The sequence below is a fragment of the Calidris pugnax genome, unplaced genomic scaffold (assembly GCF_001431845.1).
Source record: "Calidris pugnax isolate Ruff unplaced genomic scaffold, ASM143184v1 scaffold127, whole genome shotgun sequence".
Lineage (NCBI taxonomy): Eukaryota > Metazoa > Chordata > Aves > Charadriiformes > Scolopacidae > Calidris > Calidris pugnax.
In genome coordinates this window covers 385,790-404,353 of record NW_015090883.1, presented here as the reverse complement: position 1 = coordinate 404,353, position 18,564 = coordinate 385,790, and the positions used below count along the sequence as shown (strand labels likewise).

Below are 18,564 nucleotides of genomic sequence, written 5' to 3'. Positions count from 1 at the left end.
GGAGAGTTTTCAGGTACAGATGGTGACGCACCAGCAAAGTGAACCCCAAGAAGTTTTGGAAGTAACTATGAAAAGTTACCTATGGTTGGCCACCATAGACACATCTGTGAAAGAGAGTGACCTCAGCACAAATACTGCAGGTGCCACCAAAGAAACAAAGGCACTTCCAAAACAGCAGAGGCACACAGCACTGAGGAACAGAAACGGAGGAGAGTTTTCAGGTACAGATGGTGACGCACCAGCAAAGAAATTTTTCCTAATATCCAGCCTGAAAAAAACACTCTGGTTTTGGCAGGAGCGACCTCAGCACAAATACTGCAGGTGCCACCAAAGAAACAAAGGCACTTCCAAAACAGCAGAGGCACACAGCACTGAGGAACAGAAACGGAGCAGAGTTTTGAGGTACAGATGGTGACGCACCAGCAAAGTGAACCCCAAGAAGTTTTGGAAGTAACTAAGAAAGGTTACCTCCAAAGGTTACCTATGGTTGGCCACCATAGACACATCTGTGAAAGAGAAGCAAGTGGAGGTGATTCTACAATAGATTCAAGGCAGCAGTGAAAAGCCTCCTGCCAGATCTGCTCTGGAGTGCCATGACTCAGAGGAGACTCACCCAGACGGGGAATGACAACAGCAGCCGTTATTCAAGAAGCTACCAGATAACACTTGGGTCATTCAGCCCAGCAAAACCACAGGTGAGGGTACACAACCATATTTTATAGAATACAGCAAAAGAGGTAAAATGCTGAAAGTAAGAAGTGGCCCTTATGCAAAAAAAAAGAAGAAAAAAAAAGAACATAAACTCAAGCAAGTGTCAAAGCGAAGCAAGTGGAGGTGATTCTACAATAGATTTAAGGCAGCAGTGAAAGGACTCCTGCCAGATCTGCTCTGGACTGCCATGACTCAGAGGAGACTCACCCAGACGGGGAATGACAACAGCAGCCGTTATTCAAGAAGCTACCAGATAACACTTGGGTCATTCAGCCCAGCAAAACCACAGGTGAGGGTACACAACCATATTTTATAGAATACAGCAAAAGAGGTAAAATGCTGAAAGTAAGAAGTGGCCCTTATGCAAAAAAAAAGAAGAAAAAAAAAGAACATAAACTCAAGCAAGTGTCAAAGCTGGCATGAATGTTCATAGAATCATAGAATAGGTTGGGGTGGAAGGAACCTTAAAGATCTTCTTGTTCCACCCCACTGCCATAGGCAGGGACATCTCCCACCAGACCAGGTTGCTCAAAGCCCCATCCTGGTCTTGAACTCCTCCAGGGATGGGGCAGCCACAGCCTGGGAATCAAAAGAAGATTCCTAATTGCAGACAGATCTGTCACCTTCAGTAATGGATTAATCTACAGGAGGAGAGAAGAAAAGATGCAATTGCTTTTATGCTGGACTTCTAAACTTACAAAAGGGATTAAGAGATACTGCTTGGGAAAGCAAGGAGCTGGATGACCCAGGAAGTCTTTTCCAGTTCTAAATTACTATGAGACTAATGAAGTAAGTATATGCTGTCTACACAACCACAAAGAACAAAGGTTAAAAGCTTTAAACCCATACGGCTTTTGGAAACCAGAAAACTGGCTCTCTTCCTCCAGACCGGGGAAGTTTAAGAGTCTTGGTTTCAGAAAAAAAAAAAAAGAAAAGATACATATATTTTCAAGTAGCTTGAACTCGACCAAACTGGCATGTTCTCACATTTGCATAAGGACAAGTTGTTCCGTACGGTGTTCCTATAATGAGACACAGTGAGAGGCGTTCACTTCATTGTCACATAAGCCCAAGTGTTGGAAATCAATCGTGCGTTTCTTCTTAATAAGAGGCACAGGAGAGCGAGCGACACAAATTCTGAGCTTAAACTAATCTAATTACTTACTCCATAGGAAGACAAACCACAACGATTGCCAGTATTTCTACTTGCTGTGTGCTTTAAAGCCTACTATGACAAGCCACCTGTGGGAAACCTGGGCTGGTCCAAGGGATCTCAACGTGAGCTTAACGTTGACCTTGAGCAGATACCCGTGTATCCTTGAAGAGGCCAGAAAGTCCCAAGAAGAGTGGAGCAAACAAGATTAAGGAGCTGACAGACTGCCAGCAGAGGAAGCTTATCGGAGTTACAACAAAGAGAAAAAGTCATCCAATCGTGAACTCTTGGCCTTTGAGTGAACCAATTATATATGGACACACATTTTTAAGAAAGACATAAAAAGAGCTCGTTATAACAATAAAGTTGGGTTCTTCTGGGCTTTTGCTTGAAAGTCTGGGCGTGTCGTGTCTGTCTCAACCACCCTCCAATTAAGTTTTACTTCAAAGCCACGTTCCCAAATTAATTTACAGGTGTTGCTAAGAAAAACCCAGATTTCTCCAAGTACAACAGCAACTGTAGCGAATCTATAGTTGTCATTATCAAATCAAAATGTCAAATAACATTTCTACCCTTAAGCCATTACAACATTTCACTTAAATGCTACCCAAAAGGAAGAATTCGGACCAAACATCTGAGTTACGCGCAAGACAACAGGAAAGTAAGGAGAAACTCTAAATTGGTGCTAAACACTTAGCTCTAGGGCAGACCAGCCCGGTCTGTTCGTACCGTTTGACTTGATGGAAGGTGGAGGATGTGGAATTCAGTGGTTCCCTGTGGAGGCCAGCTCTGCAGGAACTCTTCATGGTAACCACCTCTCCAGCCAAGGCACGCCGTCACAGCCAGTCCATCCTGGGCTACGCGCGAGGCTCCCCCATCCGCTCTCCTCGCCCCACACCGAGCTTCACCGTCTCTCTGCCGCCTAGAAACTGAACCACAAGAGGTACATAAGAAAGATCACGTTCAAACAGAGCATTGATTGAACCCCAGATGATCAGGACAAGGAGTCTTTACCATAGAATCATTGAGGTTGGAAGAGACCCTTGGGATCATCGAGTCCAACCATCTACCCTACTCTACAAAGTCCTCCCCTACACCACGTCCCTTAGCACTGCATCTAAACGTCCCTTAAACACAGCCAGGGATGGTGACTCCCCCCCCTCCCTGGGCAGCCTGTTCCAATGCCCGACCACTCTTTCTGTGAAAAATTCCTTCCTAATGTTCAGTCTAAACCTACCCTGTTGGAGCTTGAAGCCGTTCCCTCTCGTTCTATTGTTAATTACCTGTGAGAAGAGACCAGCACCAACCTCTCTACAGTGTCCTTTCAAGTAGTTGTAGAGAGTGATGAGGTCTCCCCTCAGCCTCCTCTTCCTCATACTAAACAGCCCCAGCTCCTTCAGCCGCTCTTCATATGATTTGTCTTCCAGGCCCTTCACTAGTTTCGTTGCCCTCCTCTGCACCCGCTCCAGCACCTCGATATCTCTCTTGTATTGAGGTGCCCAAATACAAGAGAGATATCGAGGTGCCATGAGAGGGAAAAAAAAATAAATATATATATATACACACACACACACATATAAAAAATATATATAAAAATACAAAAGAACTTAACATCATCATCCCATTTTGCAGCCGGAGTTTCTGAACGCTGCTAAAATACAAATTAACACCCCCCCCAACAGCCTGCCTGCACACACAATGCTCTTTCACCTTCTACACGACTGCAGCACTACCTTGGCACCTCCCGTGGAACACGCCGTCCTCCAAGCTCCCTGCAAACAGGACGCACGAGATCTTTCTGCCCGTTAGCACCGCGTCAATCGGGCCTCGGAGGGAAGTCGCTGCAAGCACTAAGATTTGCTGCTGGCCAGGAGTTACGTGAGCGTTCCTTCTAATCAAAATAACGTGGCGGATTTCAAAAAAGGACAAAAAAAAAAACAAAAAACCACATGCCACCAGGCAGCTGCCAAGCCTTGGGAAAACTGCCCCGTCTTTGCATCACACGCAGATAAGACGGCAGATTTCACCCAAACAAAGCTGTTCTGCAGTATCTCTCAGTCGCACTTGCTGCCTTGTCCTTGGAGGAGACACTATCACCGGGGCTTTAACGTACTTCACCGGTGGAAGAACAACAACCTTGGAGTTGGAACAGAAAAGGGGAAGAGTGACACAGCAAAAGAGCCCTGCAAAAGCTCAAATCCTCAAGGCTGAGCTGCCAGCAGATTGTTTTACAGAACGCTCGCTTCCTCTCTAGAGGACCGTGCACAATGATGCCGTAATACAGGAATGCCATTTGAAGATGCTAACTATAGAGCTGCGTCCCCAGGGAGTTTGTCATTTACTGCAGCAGGTTGTCCTCTCCTTTTCAGCAGCTCTTCCCAGTGCTCCTAATGCTGTACTGTTCTTCCAGCATCATTTCCAGAGCCCAGCCTGGCAGAGGCATTCACTGGAAGTTTGTGCTTGCTGGCCACCAAGCTTTCACAGAGATGGAGCCTCTCACATCACCCCTTTCCCAACACCTTCCAGAGGAGTAAATCCCAGAAAAAGAGCCTCCACCTATGCAGGGCTCAGTCAATCAGTGCTTGGCCAATGTGGTTTATAACTCAACACCGTCGCTAAACACTCCTGGCCTGGAAAACCTGCTCTAACTTGGTAGCCACACTAGCCCAAAAAAGTGATAAATGATGACTTTTCAGTCAGAGAAAATAGAAACTGTTTTAGATCCAGCCAATTTAGTACCTGCTACAGAAATTTCACAATTCTTCTAGCGACGGTGAGTAAGAGGCTAATTGTTTGCCTACCTTGGAGTAAGCAGGAGCCTAAAATAATATATAGAATATTATAAAAACACATTCCAGTCTTCACCAAGAAATCTCTGCTGAGCTCTACACAAGGTGAAGGAACACACTGGAGGGAGGAGCTGGAAGGATCGCACCAGCAGAGCAGGAGGATGAGAGCATCCCTCCACTCCATGAGCTCGGAGAGACAAGGAGTTAGGCTGCTGTGGTTAGCAGCAGCAGAAATCAAAGCTTTTTTTTTAAAACACCATTTTCATTAGACTGCCCAGACTATAGCAAAGATCCACCTGCAAGAGTGAAACCTAGGCACAAAAATCAGCTATTTCTGATGGTTTGTGGGCTGTAAAATACATATTCACCATCAGCAATTTAGAGAAAAGAAGCACATGCCTAGTGCTTTATGAAAATCAAAAGTTAAACACAAAATCATTACTTTCCCATGAACCATCAGTAAGAGGCACTGAAATCCTGACTTTTATCCAAGCTTTTGTCTGGCTTCTCCTTCTGGCTTTACTGACACTAGCATTTCAGACTCAGCAGGAACTGTATCGCAGAAACATGATTATATCCACACCCAAATAAACACAACCATTCCATTTCAAGAATGCCAGTCACTTTTTTTCAATAGCTAAACCTCTCTCCATGTATTCCTGGTTAGGAACACCAGATGTTTTGTCCTAGTCCTGCTCCTCTGCAGCTCAATTGAGAAGTAAACAATAAGAAAACAAAAAACCACACAGACCAAAAAAAAAAAAAAGAAACCAAACTATCATCTTGTTTGTAGTAAAGAGCTCGAGAAGTAAATCCATGAAGTGAACTTATTCAGGTCAGGGACAGCCACAACCCTGATTTGAGGACAAGTATTGTATGGTGGGATGGGTTTAAGAAGGAACTAGCACCTACTAGAGGAAAGCAAAAGCTGAGAAAATAGACACAGAGAAGTTCAGACAGGAGCTGCAGCACAGATCCAAACACAGCTCCATACAAAGCCTGCTTTTTCCCCCCCCTTCCTCTAGCTGCTGGGCTATAGAAAAAGAGCTGAAATAGGCTATTAATGCCAGCAAGCTACTGACAAATTCCTACTGTGTGAGTAGTAAAAAGCTGTGCTTGTGAATTAAAAAAGAAAAAAAAAAAATATATAAATCAGCATCTAAGCTAGCACAGAGATACTTACTGCCCTTTAACTACCACAGGGTGTTTCTTTACCGAGGCTGATCCTTAGCAGTAGGTGCTTCAGCTGATTTGATACCTTTGCACAGAATCCAGTACAGCCCGAAAACTGAAATACGGATGCACAGAGAAACAAAACAGAAGAGAAAAGTTAAAAACCTAATCGTGTCGTCCTCCCTTTCTGAAACCACCCCCAAACATATGCCTTTCTGCAGAAGATGTGGGAAGGACTCAGATTTTGGCAGCAGTAACCATCACGTCCTCTCAGCAACGGACAGCAGTTTGCTGAACGGTCCCACAAAACTCCCCGAATATCAGCAGTTTTAAAGGCAGCTCAGGAAAACAAATGTATTAACTCAACCACAGTGGATGAGACGGGGTCAAGGTCTCTTCATCCGTGCAGCAGTATCTCCAGCTTTTGATATTTTGATAGCTAAAGCTCTGCTGCAAGAGCAAGCGTGTTTTAAACAGTAGCGATGGCAACTGATAAACAAATGGGTTCAAAGGATGGGCTCATCCTCTCAGAAAATTTGCTTTCTAGGAAGGAGGCCATGGGCTCGGGACCGGTTCTGAGCAGCAACCACACTGTCAGCAAAAGCATGTTTGAGCAGCCCATGTCCACACCAGGCTACCTTCAGGATGCTCTGCAGGGCCACAGAGCACCAGCACAGCCAGGGTGCAGGAGAAAGCAACAGCAGAGATTTCAGAAGGAAATTCAAAGAGTTTATACCAAAAAAAAAAAAAGTTAGGTAAAAAAAATATTTTAAAAATGCCAGTGCTGAGGCCTTATAATAGGGATCTCCACGTGGGGTTTTGTTTTCTTGCAAGAACAGAGTTGCACGTCCATTCCCCCGCCGCTCAGCTCAGGTTTAGGTTGTTAAATACTTGTCTCTACAAGCATATTCCACCAGACACACAATTCTGCCACTTCCCAGCCTCGCCAGCCCTCTCCAAACACCCACCCTGGGAAACAAGACTCTTTCCCTAATCCCAACATTCACGTTTCCTGGTAACTACCTGGGATCCACAGCAGCTCCCAGAGCAGGCTGGACAGCGAGATGACAGACCAGGTCCTCAGCCTCTTACACACGTAGAGAAACACAACCCTATTTCCAACACCTTAAAGAACTACCTTTTAACACTAAGTTCACCAGACGGGTTTTACTACTTTATTTAACAGAACAGTCTTAGGCAAAATAAGAGAAAACAAGCACCTTCTAACTCTGAAACAAAGAGTTTCAGAGCGACCTCACATTTGTGTTTGCATCCACCTGAGCAGGCAACAAACCCTGCCATGAAACTAGGTATTTAGTAAAAACACTGTATCCAACTTCCAAGCATTAAGAGATGCAAATATTAATCCTTACAATCCGATGAGGTTCTCTAAGTCCTGCTGAACTGCAGTTTGCCCTCCTCATCTGCAGCAGGAGCCACCACCGACATCGTTTGCCTTGTGAAACCTCGTGTGCTCAGCTTCTCCTCCGTTTGACAGTCAAAATGCATAGCTTTGCATAGACCTGTTATCTAATCTCAAAGCAATAAAGCTGCCACAGGAGCTCCAGCTGGAATAAACAAGGGGAACTTCCTATGTCTACGTACACACCAAAACCTGCGGATATCACTTCTTCCAGGGACTGGAAACCAGAGCTGGACAAGCAGCAGGACCTTGTTATCGCTGCCCTTGGCTCAATTCCCCACCAAATTCACTCCAGCCCTTCTCAAAGCTCCACCAAACTCCTATTCATACTCTGTTACCTTGGGTAACACCAGATGGAGCAGTTATTTAACTGAAATCTGAAGATTCCCACACAAATTTAAGTTTGAGCATCCATGTCTGCAGGGAACACGTGGATGCTCTGAACCACTGCGCAGCCCCGCAGGAATTCTCACCCCTCTCTTCATCCCAGCCCTTCCCCTGTATCAGCGTTGGCTCCTGTCTGATTTCTCACCTGGAGCAGCTCAAGGAGCTGAACTTGGAGAAAATTAACCCAGAAGACATCAAGTCTCTGACCCCACTTACCCCCAAGCACTAGCAAAGCCTGGTGGGATGAAGTTCTCAGCAGCTTCGGCTGGACTCAGATGTCTCAAAACCGCACCTTGAATCGTGCTGGGAAAAACATCTGCCACAAAGTGATTTTTTTAGCTTTTTTCAAGTCAGTGGAAAGGAACACTTCTGAATGCACAGCGGGTAAAAACCAGCGTTTGGGAAGCGGGGAAACAAGCGTGCAGGGCTCCAAGGCAACGGCTGACTCTTTGCTGCTGTCAAACAGCGCTGGTTGCTGTACCGATAAGCGTATGAAACGCTTATTCTAATGAAGGACCACAGGGAGAACCCTTCTTCCTTCCAAAAATCATGTCAATTAAAGAATGAAAGGCTTCAAATTCGTAGCTCTTATGCCTTCTGTCCTCTAGGTGTGGTTAGTATTGGAAGGGCTAGGTCATCCCCTCTCAAAAAGAAAATCTCAGAAGGAAAAAAGAAGCTGAAGATGAGATAAACTCTGCTGCACCTTCTTAACCCTGTATTTTAATACAGGGGGGGAAAAAAAAAATACATATATATTACAAGTGTTTTCCTTGTTCAGCTATTCCTGAAAGGTTTCTGTTGTCTTGCACAATTTGGACACTATCCGTGGCTCGACTGGGAAGAAGTTAAGAACTGGCTCATTAGATTTGTTCCGCTTGATCCAAAAGGAAAACCCAAACCAGTAAGTTCCTTACTCTCCAATGGTGCTGCAGCACTGGTGGCAAGCGCCCGAGTCACACGTTACTCTGCTTTCTAGAAAGCTACTGCCTCTTTTGGCACTCCTTGTCACCACAAAACGTCCCGTGTGCCCCGAATGATAAATAGGGGGCAGTGAAAACACCCCCCCGAGCTGGGGCTACAGCTGCTGCCTCCTCGGGGTACGGGCAAAGGGACTCCCTGTGACTTGAGGGCACGCGATCCATGAGCCACGTCTGAATTATTTAGAGTATAAAACTCAATTTGTTTTGCCGTGTAGATTCTGAATTAATGAAAGCTCAGCTGAAAGGCTACTTTTCTTGGGGCGAGGGGAAGGAGAAAGCTTCCAGAAGCCTTCCTATTATAGAAGCAATAGAGCTGGTTCCAAAAATAGTCGAGAAGCACTCCCAGAGCTCTGGAGACGTCGTGCCCTCCTTTTGTAAGGCTGAGCTTTATGTTGGATCACTCCTGGACACGCAAAGAACGGTAGAAACCACTGCAAGATGCAGAACTGACCTTAAAGGGGAGTTTTAGGACAAAATCCAGAGACAGAAATCCAGACAGCCTACCTGAAAGAGATAAGCTTGAATGCCAACAGAGAGCCTACCTGTCCCCCTTTAGAGAAAGTCAGTTAAAACGAGCAAGAATCACAGAATCTTCTAGGTTGGAAGGGACCTTAAAGATCATCTTGTCCAACCATCAACCTAACTGACAAAAATAGACACCCACACAACAAACAAGGAGCATCACCATCACTAAACCATACCTCCCAGCACTACATCAACCTGTCTTTTGAACACCTCCAGGGATGGGGCCTCAACCACCTCCCTGGGCAGCCCATTCCAATGGCTGAGAACCCTTTCAGTGAAGAAAATTTTTCCTAATATCCAGCCTGAACCTACCCTGGAAGGTAGAAGAAGAAGAATCCCACCTTTTTTTCAAGAACCCATGAGTTTGTTAAAGGTCCCAATTGTTATTACAACACTGAGAGGGCAGATTAGGACAGTCAACACTAATTTCATCACCCTGCTTTGCCTGCAGATGTCAGTGATCCTGGCTGGAGAAGTCCACTTGATTCATTTTGGCACAAACTGTGTAGATTTGGTTTTGCTGCGACAGCTCATAAACTGACCATCACGTGGCCTGCCTGATACTAAGTACTCACTCATTTGCCCAGAGTAGTTTGTTAATGAGCCAGGAGCATAGCATAACGACCCTCGCTAATTCTTAAAAGTTTCCTTTGCCTGTTTTGTGGCAGCTCTCCTAACACAGTGGAAAGAAACCCAGTTGAGATACTCCAACGATTACAAGTGTATCCATGAATCTATGTCCTGGCCATTTTACTGGCATGTACTGGTAAACTAAAATGTCATCAGGAAACCCAAAACCTCATACTTTGACATCATCTAGGCAAGAAGTCCTCCTGCACCACGGCACACAATGCACAGTAGCAATTGCTTCTGCACCTCTCTCTGTGGGGTATTAAATGGCTTCTAAAGTATAAGAGCAAACCTACTGTTAACTTCTAAATACCAAACCCCCAGTAAATAAAACACAGATTGATACAGGGTGGGAAGGGACCTCTGGAGATCATCTAGTCCAAACCCCCTGCCAAAGCAGGTCCACCCAGAGCACGTTGCACAGCAACTTGTCCAGGAGGGTTTTGAATGTCTCCAGAGAAGGAGACAAAAAAACCCAACAAAACAAACAAAAAAATACATATACAAAAAGAGTCAAAGCAGAACAGCATAATTTTGTCCACACGGATTCATTCAGCCAATCTATTGTGGAGCTGAGAGGTTAAAATATACACGTTGTATCTCTGAAGAATCCCAATTTTTCCTAAGGGTCTCCAAACCAAATTCAACAAACAGAAACCTTGTTCAGCAACACAAACACTAGGTTAAATATAAAAATACTCAAAAAACCAAAAACAAACAAACAAAAAACCCAGAAGTTTTAGAAGTAACTGTGCTGTTAGTTGCAAGTATTTAATTACGAATGCCCACATTTTTCTGTCATGCTCCTGAATCTACCCTGTTTTCACATTCTAGAGTCTTCCACGATTTTTTGCACCAGTGTCTCGTGATTTGTCATGAAATCTTCAATCCTTTCAAACTTCCATTTAAACCAGGGCACCGCTGATGCCCCGACATCACACTTTCACAGAAAACCATCTCCCATCTTGCGAGGATGATGCAAAAAACGCTGAACTCCAAGATTTCAAATTTATAGGTCAGCAGTTTACAAAAAAATTCTGCTCTGCAAACTTAGGGAACCAGTTACACTAAGTGCACCCAACTTCAGAACAGATTTCACATAAAAATAAGCTCCAACTGTTTTTCAGGGAACATTTTATAACAAAGTGCAGCATTATATCTGCTGAGGACAGAAAACTTCCAACAGAAAGGAGTCATTAGGAGCATCTAAAAACAATCCACCCACCCACAAACAAACAAGGCCCACCACCACCCACACCCTCTCAACAAGCTTTGGATTCACTGCTCTTTCCAGTGGTATCTTAGAAAACAAAACAAAAAGGCCACAAAGAACAGGCTACAGTCTAAAACACAAAACAAAAAACCTGACCTGGAGAACACTGATTAGGTTCTACCATGGCCTCTGCAGGAGGAGGTCATGGCTGTCCCGTGTCCTTTCCATCCAGCTCCACCATAACTCACTACAGGATGCAGCTGAGCCCATCAGCCAAGTGACTGGCACCATTTTGGAACCATATTTAAGAAAGGGCAACAAAAAAAGCCACAAGATAGAGAGAGGAAGGAGGAAAAACTGGCCAAGGTCAGAGAAATACCATGGCAGGGCAGGTATTCCCCTGCAGCAAAAGGGGAAAGATACTGGTTTAATGTTTATCTCTTTATTTCTCACTACCCAAATCTATTTTAACTGCCAATAAATCCATTTTTAGTGTTTTGCCTGCAACAGTAATCAATAACATCCCTGACTTTTGACCCTACAGCTCTAGAAATCTATTCCCTGCCCCAAGCCATTGAGGATGGGGAGTGAGCCAGCAGTTGGGTGGGTGTTTGCCTCTTGGCCAAGACTAACCCATCCCATAACTTTTCACAAAAATAAAGAAATTAAAAGTTATTGTGACTCTGCCTTTAAGCGTTGGTGCTGTTTAACTGGTACCACACAAGGGGGCCTAAAGGAGAGATGGGGAAGGACTCTTGATCAGGGAGTGTAGTGATAAAATGAGGTGTAATGGTTTTAAACTGAAAAAGGGGAGATTGAGATGAGATCTCAGGAAGAAATTCTTTGCTGTGAGGGTGGTGAGAGCCTGGCCCAGGTTGCCCAGAGAAGCTGTGGCTGCCCCATCCCTGGAGGGGTTCAAGGCCAGGTTGGAGGGGGCTTGGAGCAACCTGGTCTGGTGGGAGGTGTCCCTGCCCAGGGCAGGGGGGGTTGGAAGAACTCTATGATGTTCAAGGTCCCTTCCAACCCAAACCATTCTACGATTTTATGAACTCAGCAGGAGCAAGCAGAAGGAGGAACCGGCACATCGGGGAGTGGATCCGGGGCCACACAAAGGCAGGTGAACGATCCAGGAAACAGCATCTGGAGGCAGAGGACGTTTCACACACTGAACCACTTTGCAGCCTGAAAAAGCACAGAACCTGCTCAAAGAGATCAGAAAGGCCTTCGGAATACCCAAAAGCATAGACCTGTGAGCAATGACAGGCAAAGGCAAAATCGCTTTGGATGAAGACAGAAAGCAGGCACGAGGACACGCTGAAAATCCCTCCCAGCCAAAGAATCTGCTTGGTTTTATACAAATTCTTAAAAGAAGAACATACACAGAACACCATTGCTGAACTAACCCAGCTTGGGGTATTGGCAGGTAAACTGCAGCACAGACCCACACTTAATACAGTATCTTGCTGCACGATTGTTTCAAAAGACTGTTTAAAACCTAAGCTAATTTTGAAACCCACCAACTCCGTGGATCTTGAATCTTTTCTTTGGCTACATTTTTAAATATCTCTTTTTCCATTAATAACTCAAGAGTTCCTTCAAGTAAAAAATAGGTTTATATTTTCAGCGCTTTGCAGTTGATATGCCCAGCAGCTAACACAATTAAATTTTCAGAAGTTCCACACACAGCACCAATTCTGCTGCAAATCATTCTTTAAAGAAAAAAAGGTACCAAAATAGCATCTAATTTTCAGTGAAGGACAGCTTCTGCATGCTCAAGTGCCTTGTTAACAGGGAGAACTTCTGCAAGTCTTTCCCTCTTCACATTTCATCTTCAAAATTCAGTAGCGTGGACCTACAACAGGGCACTAGAAATAATTCTGGTGCAATTCCTTCCAGGTTAATAATTGCTTTAGAAGCATGAACTTTCCTAATAGTTCATCTGAAAACATCAGATTCAGGTTTGTTTCACACTACTTTCAGACTTATCAATGCAAAACCAGCTTTATAAACAAGACAGACAAGAAAAAAAATATACGTATTGCTATCTAAATCAGCATTTCCCGCTGCCCCCCTCCCAGTGCAATCAATATTCTCTTTTCAGGGTTTCCCCCTCTTGGACAAAACAGACAAAATATGAACAAGAAGAACCAAATCAGCAGGAAACTAAGCAGAAAATAAGGTACCCACATCTGTATTTTAAAAAGGATGGTTTAAATGAACCAGATTTTGAGCTGGGGATCGTTACTGTGAAAATACTCAGCCTGTTTTTAGCCTCCCCAGCGGAGCAGCTGGTGGGAACACACCAGACAGCAGAAGACCATAACCTTACAAATCAAACGTGCCAGCTCCAGAGCTCCTGCTCACCACCATTTCGTCACCAAATTGCTACCAAATCCCTCTCCTGAAAGCCGGCTGAAGCCTGCTGGCCTGAAAACTAAATTACCAAAGCAATAACCAAGCTCCATCAGCCTGGTCTCTCCCCATTTAACATCTCTCACTAATTCTCCACGAGCTTGCAGGAAATAGTTTCAAACAGCTCCCTCAAGAAAATAAGTTTCAAGCCTTAGGTTTTTTTCCATTCTGAGCCATCCCTGCACTATTTCATAGCTCTGATAATTGTACCACTGACTAACCTCCAACTGGGAATAGCTGTTTTTATCATCACTATTAAAAACAGTCCCTCACACTGTTAGGAATCTGGAAACTCACTGGAGCTGCATCCCACCCTTCGGCCTCTCAAAACACTACAGAGCCATGAAACTATGTGCTGAAACCAGAGGATCCCTGCGCTGAGCAACTCCTGTCATTTCTGGGTAATTACAACCCCTTCCCAAATGAAGGCAGCCACAGAGGTTTGGTTATTGATTTTAGAGGGGCAAGTGCCATGAGAGCTTAGAAAGTCAAAGTATACTTATGGTTTCCCCATACTGGACAAGTTAAATTATTTTCGGATATATAGCAGTGACACGCGTGTTAAAAAGCCTCACAAATTCACCTAGTTTGGTAGGTTTTGTGTTCTGGTGTATTTTTAAAAATTAAAACTATTAATCTGCAGTTTGCCTTTCCTAAAACCACATTATCTTGGTTTTTAAACCTCAGCCAGAAGAATTACTGACGGCTCTCAGAGAAGTAGCAAGATAAAAAAATAAATAAAAAAAAACAACCCCACAGTTGAAAGAGGAGTGGATTTAAAAAACAGCTTTTAATTATCTGAAGGTACAGTTGCCAAGTAGACAGCAAAGAGGGAGGCTCTGCAGCACATACAGATGGGAAAATTCCCCCAGGTTTATTTCACAGTCAATTACAGTGGATTAACCTATTAATATGAGCAAAATATATATTTTATCTTTTTTTTTTTGGATGCAAGTTTCAACAGCTTGAAAAAAATCATCGCCGCTTGTACTTTGATACACAGGATCAGCAATCTGTTTTATCGCGCTTCCAAATCATCACAATCCATAAACACACCCTACGAGCAACCTCTCCCTCTTTTTTTTAATGCATCTTCTGTCGTTATTTCTTTCTCAGGGAACGGCATCCCTCTTGGCTTCCTGCCTCGAGTACCATTTTATACATCTGTTATGGTATTTTATTTTATTTTTTTTGTATTGTCGTTAAAGAGAAGCGTCAAACATCTCCGACCCCTTTCAGACATACCCTTGCACAAACTCACAGGTGCTTGTATTATTCACTTCTGCCTCTGGGAGATGTCACCACAGGACACATTTGTCCAAGAGAAAAGCATCGCGGCACCCAAGAGCAGCTTTCCAGGATCCCTGTGCTAAATACTGGGTGTGCCTACTTTTGTTTGGTATCAAGTTCCTCCTGCTGGCTCTGCTGCAAGAGCAAACGCCATGGATAGTTAAGTTTCCTCCCACCTCCCAAAACATCTGGTCTTTTTCGAAGTTCTCCAGACTTCCTTCCCCTTTACCGTATCACAAAGCCTCTCTTTTTTAGCAGGGCTGCCTTCTTGGTAGTCCATCACCGTTATCTTCTTGTTCGCTGCAGAGCAGCCTGAATCACTGGATCTCACAGAGCTTCCAGCTCTTTTTCAACTCAAGGCCAGGCACCCAATTCAAGCATCCTGATTTAGAGAGAGGGTTGTTAAAACTCCTTCCCTCCCTCTTTTTTTTTTTTTTTTTTAACACTCTACAGCTTCCTGTCCTGGGAGGCAACCAAGCTGCTGTAAGAAATGCCAGTTTCTGTTAAATATCCTCAATTCCTGTGACACCGAACATTTAAAACAATTACGTTACTTCCAAATGTTGCACCAGAACAGCTTTTATTCCACCAAGTGCAGAGAGGAGCAAAAATTACTTCAGCACGAAGGAGTTTTAGTGGGTTATTTGCTGAATCCCACAGCATTTCAAGTTAACATTCAGGCTTGGCACGACCGACCATCCGCTCCAACACACAGCACAATGTCACCCCTCAAAACCCCACTGTTCAACCTAAAGGCACTTCTTTTTATTTTTATTTTAAGGGTGCGTCAGCTGCTCACTGAAAGTGGGAATGCTTCATTTAGCACACACACTTGTTAAACTGCTCACAGCATGCAAATAAAATACCGCATTGTGCAAAAGTCATTCAGTCTCCCCATCCCTAGATATGAGCAATGGAACCGCGTCCAGGAAAAGAGAAACTTGGAACAAAATGCCAAGTATTTCAGTCCCTTTTTCCCAATATTCACATTCTATGCTAAAGCCCACATCCCTGTCATGCCCAGGGGTGACAACGTTGAGAATCTGCTGTATGTAACGGGTGGGAAAACGACCATTATCTCTCTTGCCCCTGTACTGCACCCTTTTATTTGTAGTTATTACTGCAAACTGCTTTTTTTTCCAGACAATGGTTGTGTTATTATAGGTACCTTCATGCCGTGCCAAAGCACATACACACAGCAATTCAGAACAATCAGCCTTGTTTTCATGGGAGCAAAGGTTGCAGCCAAATGAAATGGGTGGAGATCACATTAAACAATCTTGGAATCTGCTAATAGGATATAGGAAAATGTGACCATAATGCAGATGCAGAGTTCCCCTTTCACCTTCCAATGTTATGGATAAAATAAAAGCTTTGGAAAACCAATTAAACTGTTTGAACAACATGAAGCAAGTCAAAGTGTTCTCAGCGTGCTTACAAGACCACTGAGAAGTTCTTTCAAATTAAAACAAGAAGGTGCCCTTTTCAAAGCTCTGACACCAGAGAGCAAGTTTCCCCACCCCAAAACACCACCTGTTTAAAAGAGAGAGGATACCTGCGAGATCTCTGCTTATCCACGGTAAGGAGAAGCTCATCACGTCAACTGGTCCTGTCTTAGAGACATGATGGGCCCCTCCTCTAAGAGGGGAATTTTCATACCGAAGCACCTTGCTTGGTCAGCTGTAACCTGCATTACCCTTGTTTGCTTTTGAGATGTGCATTAGTCAGCTTTCTCCTTCCCAAATCTGATCCTGCCTCTCTGCATGATCATACGCTGAAGTCATGTCCTTGAGTCTGTGACATCAGTCTGTTGCCACGGCAACATTCCAGGGCAGTCCAAAATTCAGTATTATGGCATCACTGCAGGATCAGACAGCAGAGCAAAGCCAACGCCTGAGAGCTGCTTAATGCAGCACAAAAAGCTAAGACTTTTTGCAATCTAAACGTTAAAGTAGAACTGCACTTTATCATGAATATTCCTCACAAATACGGCTGGAAGCAGTTAAGATGATCCAGAAGGTCATTAAAGTTGAAGACAACCAGGCAAGCCATCACGCGTCACTAAAAAGAAGGGCAATATGTTTCCAAGGATGGCCACCAAGTCTGAAGAAAGCTGAGCTCAGCTCTCCGAATAGAAACCACCATCTGTTCCTAAGGCAACACCAGACCTGCCTACAGAGATCGTTCCCCGAGAAACAGGGATGGCCCCAGGCACCCCAGATCAAGTGCTGGGTTGCACACAGGTTTTCTGGAAAGCAGAGACCGGAGTGTGACAGCCCTGTCACCCCTTTGGAAGGGACAGCATTACATAAGGGCATGGTTCCTCAATTTCAAGCTTTGAAGCAAAGACCAGTGCATCATTAAGCCATCCTATAACAAAGTCACATAGTTAAAAAAGGGCGGTACCTTCAAAGAGCTGTTATTCCATGTAGGGTTAGACATTACAGTTCTGTAGGTTCCTTGCACACTCACGAGAATGGCATCTCTGAAGAGCAAAAGGGAAGGAAAAAGGAAGTTAGTGTCACGGTAACCATGTTACAACTACTAACCAGCTCTTAAAACCCAAAAAGATCCAGTTTGCCCAGTGCAAAGGGCACGAGGGAACAACAATCAATGCACAGCTGACATGTGGAGCACCACCAGTTTGAGCAGATCTTCAGTGCCAACTGACAGTACACCCCAAAGAGAGTCCAGCAACTACAACCGAAGGTAGCTGCCCTGCCACAAGGAGAAGTCCCACTGCTGGGTGGCCAGGCAGAAGCTGCTTTGGCACCATGGGAGCCCAGGCTGCAGAGAGAACAAAGAGGAGAGACCACAAACCTCCCAGTAGCCACGCTGGACCCCTTTCTTTACCTGTTCCTCCATTCTCATCAAGCACACAAGTTTAGGAGTCTGGGTACGGATTCCTACTCACTGAACACCCCAGCTCCTCAAGACTCTTCGGTGCCATCGCTTTGATGCGTTCAGCCCCTGTGTAAACCTGGCCACTCCCTGTACACTTGACTGGTTCCAGTTCATCTCCTTCCGCTTTCTCTTCTTAATCCACGTGTCTCCTCTAACTCACTCAACGCAACTCCTTCTGCAAAGCTGACCTTCATCCTTCCTATAACCTCAGACGCGCCCACAATTTCTTCACAGGACCATTAACAAGCTGTGGGCACAAGGAACATCTCACGTTCTCCACACCCTCACCCTCTCCTCACCCCTCCGCCCAGGTCCTTGGCTAGAATTCCCCCCTGCCTGGTTATCTAATTCCAACACAAGCCTCGGGGCTGGGACCCATTGTTTATTTGTCTCTGCAATGCCACACACCCCGGTGGTGTTGGATAAATAAATTCCACAACCTGTTTGAGCCTGAGCTTGATTCAGACCTGAATGATACCAGTTTCTAAATGACTGGTGCAAATACCTTCGCTGGCTTTAGCAACAGCAGCTTACGCAATTAGCCCCGGTGCCAAACATCACGACGGCTAATTGCTCCCAGGGATCACAACTGCAGAGAAAACAAAAAAATTAAACCCCTCTACTTATACATACAAATTGCAAATTATAAAGGGAAGAAGAAACACGCTGCTCTCAGTGGCTAATTGCTCCCAGGGATCACAACTGCAGAGAAAACAAAAAAATTAAACCCCTCTACTTATACATACAAATTGCAAATTGTAAAGGGAAGAAGAAACAGGCAAGAGGCGGGCTGCTCTCAGCGTGAGGACACCTGAATGACAAGTTCCACGTGCCAACGGCACCTTCTCAACCACCAAAGCATCCACGGCTTTGTCCATGACCTCAGCCATGAGAAGACCCAGCAGGTTGCCCAGCTGAAAGGCTGAAGTACCGCGGGGGCTGCGATTCCGGAGGCAACTTTAGGCCAAATGGAT

At 44.7% G+C, this 18,564-nt stretch overlaps 1 protein-coding gene across 4 annotated transcripts in view; it reads right to left on the bottom strand.

The window, feature by feature from the left end:
* The window catches only part of FBXO34 (F-box protein 34), a 28,383-nt gene extending 11,206 nt beyond the window's left edge, over nt 1–17,177 (bottom strand). Inside the window, exons 1-3 of one of the 4 annotated variants that reach the window (XM_014947068.1) lie at nt 17,093–17,177; nt 5,837–5,941; nt 2,594–2,793 (exon numbers count right to left, since the gene is read on the bottom strand). In XM_014947068.1, coding sequence (XP_014802554.1) covers nt 2,594–2,670 — 77 coding nt within the window. In that variant the 5' untranslated portion in view covers nt 2,671–2,793; nt 5,837–5,941; nt 17,093–17,177. Of the gene's footprint in view, nt 1–2,593; nt 2,794–3,597; nt 3,740–5,836; nt 5,942–16,241; nt 16,436–17,092 lie in introns of those variants that run through there. The other 3 variants (XM_014947069.1, XM_014947070.1, XM_014947071.1) reach the window with 3 other exon arrangements.
* Nucleotides 17,178–18,564: the final 1,387 nt, after the last annotated feature.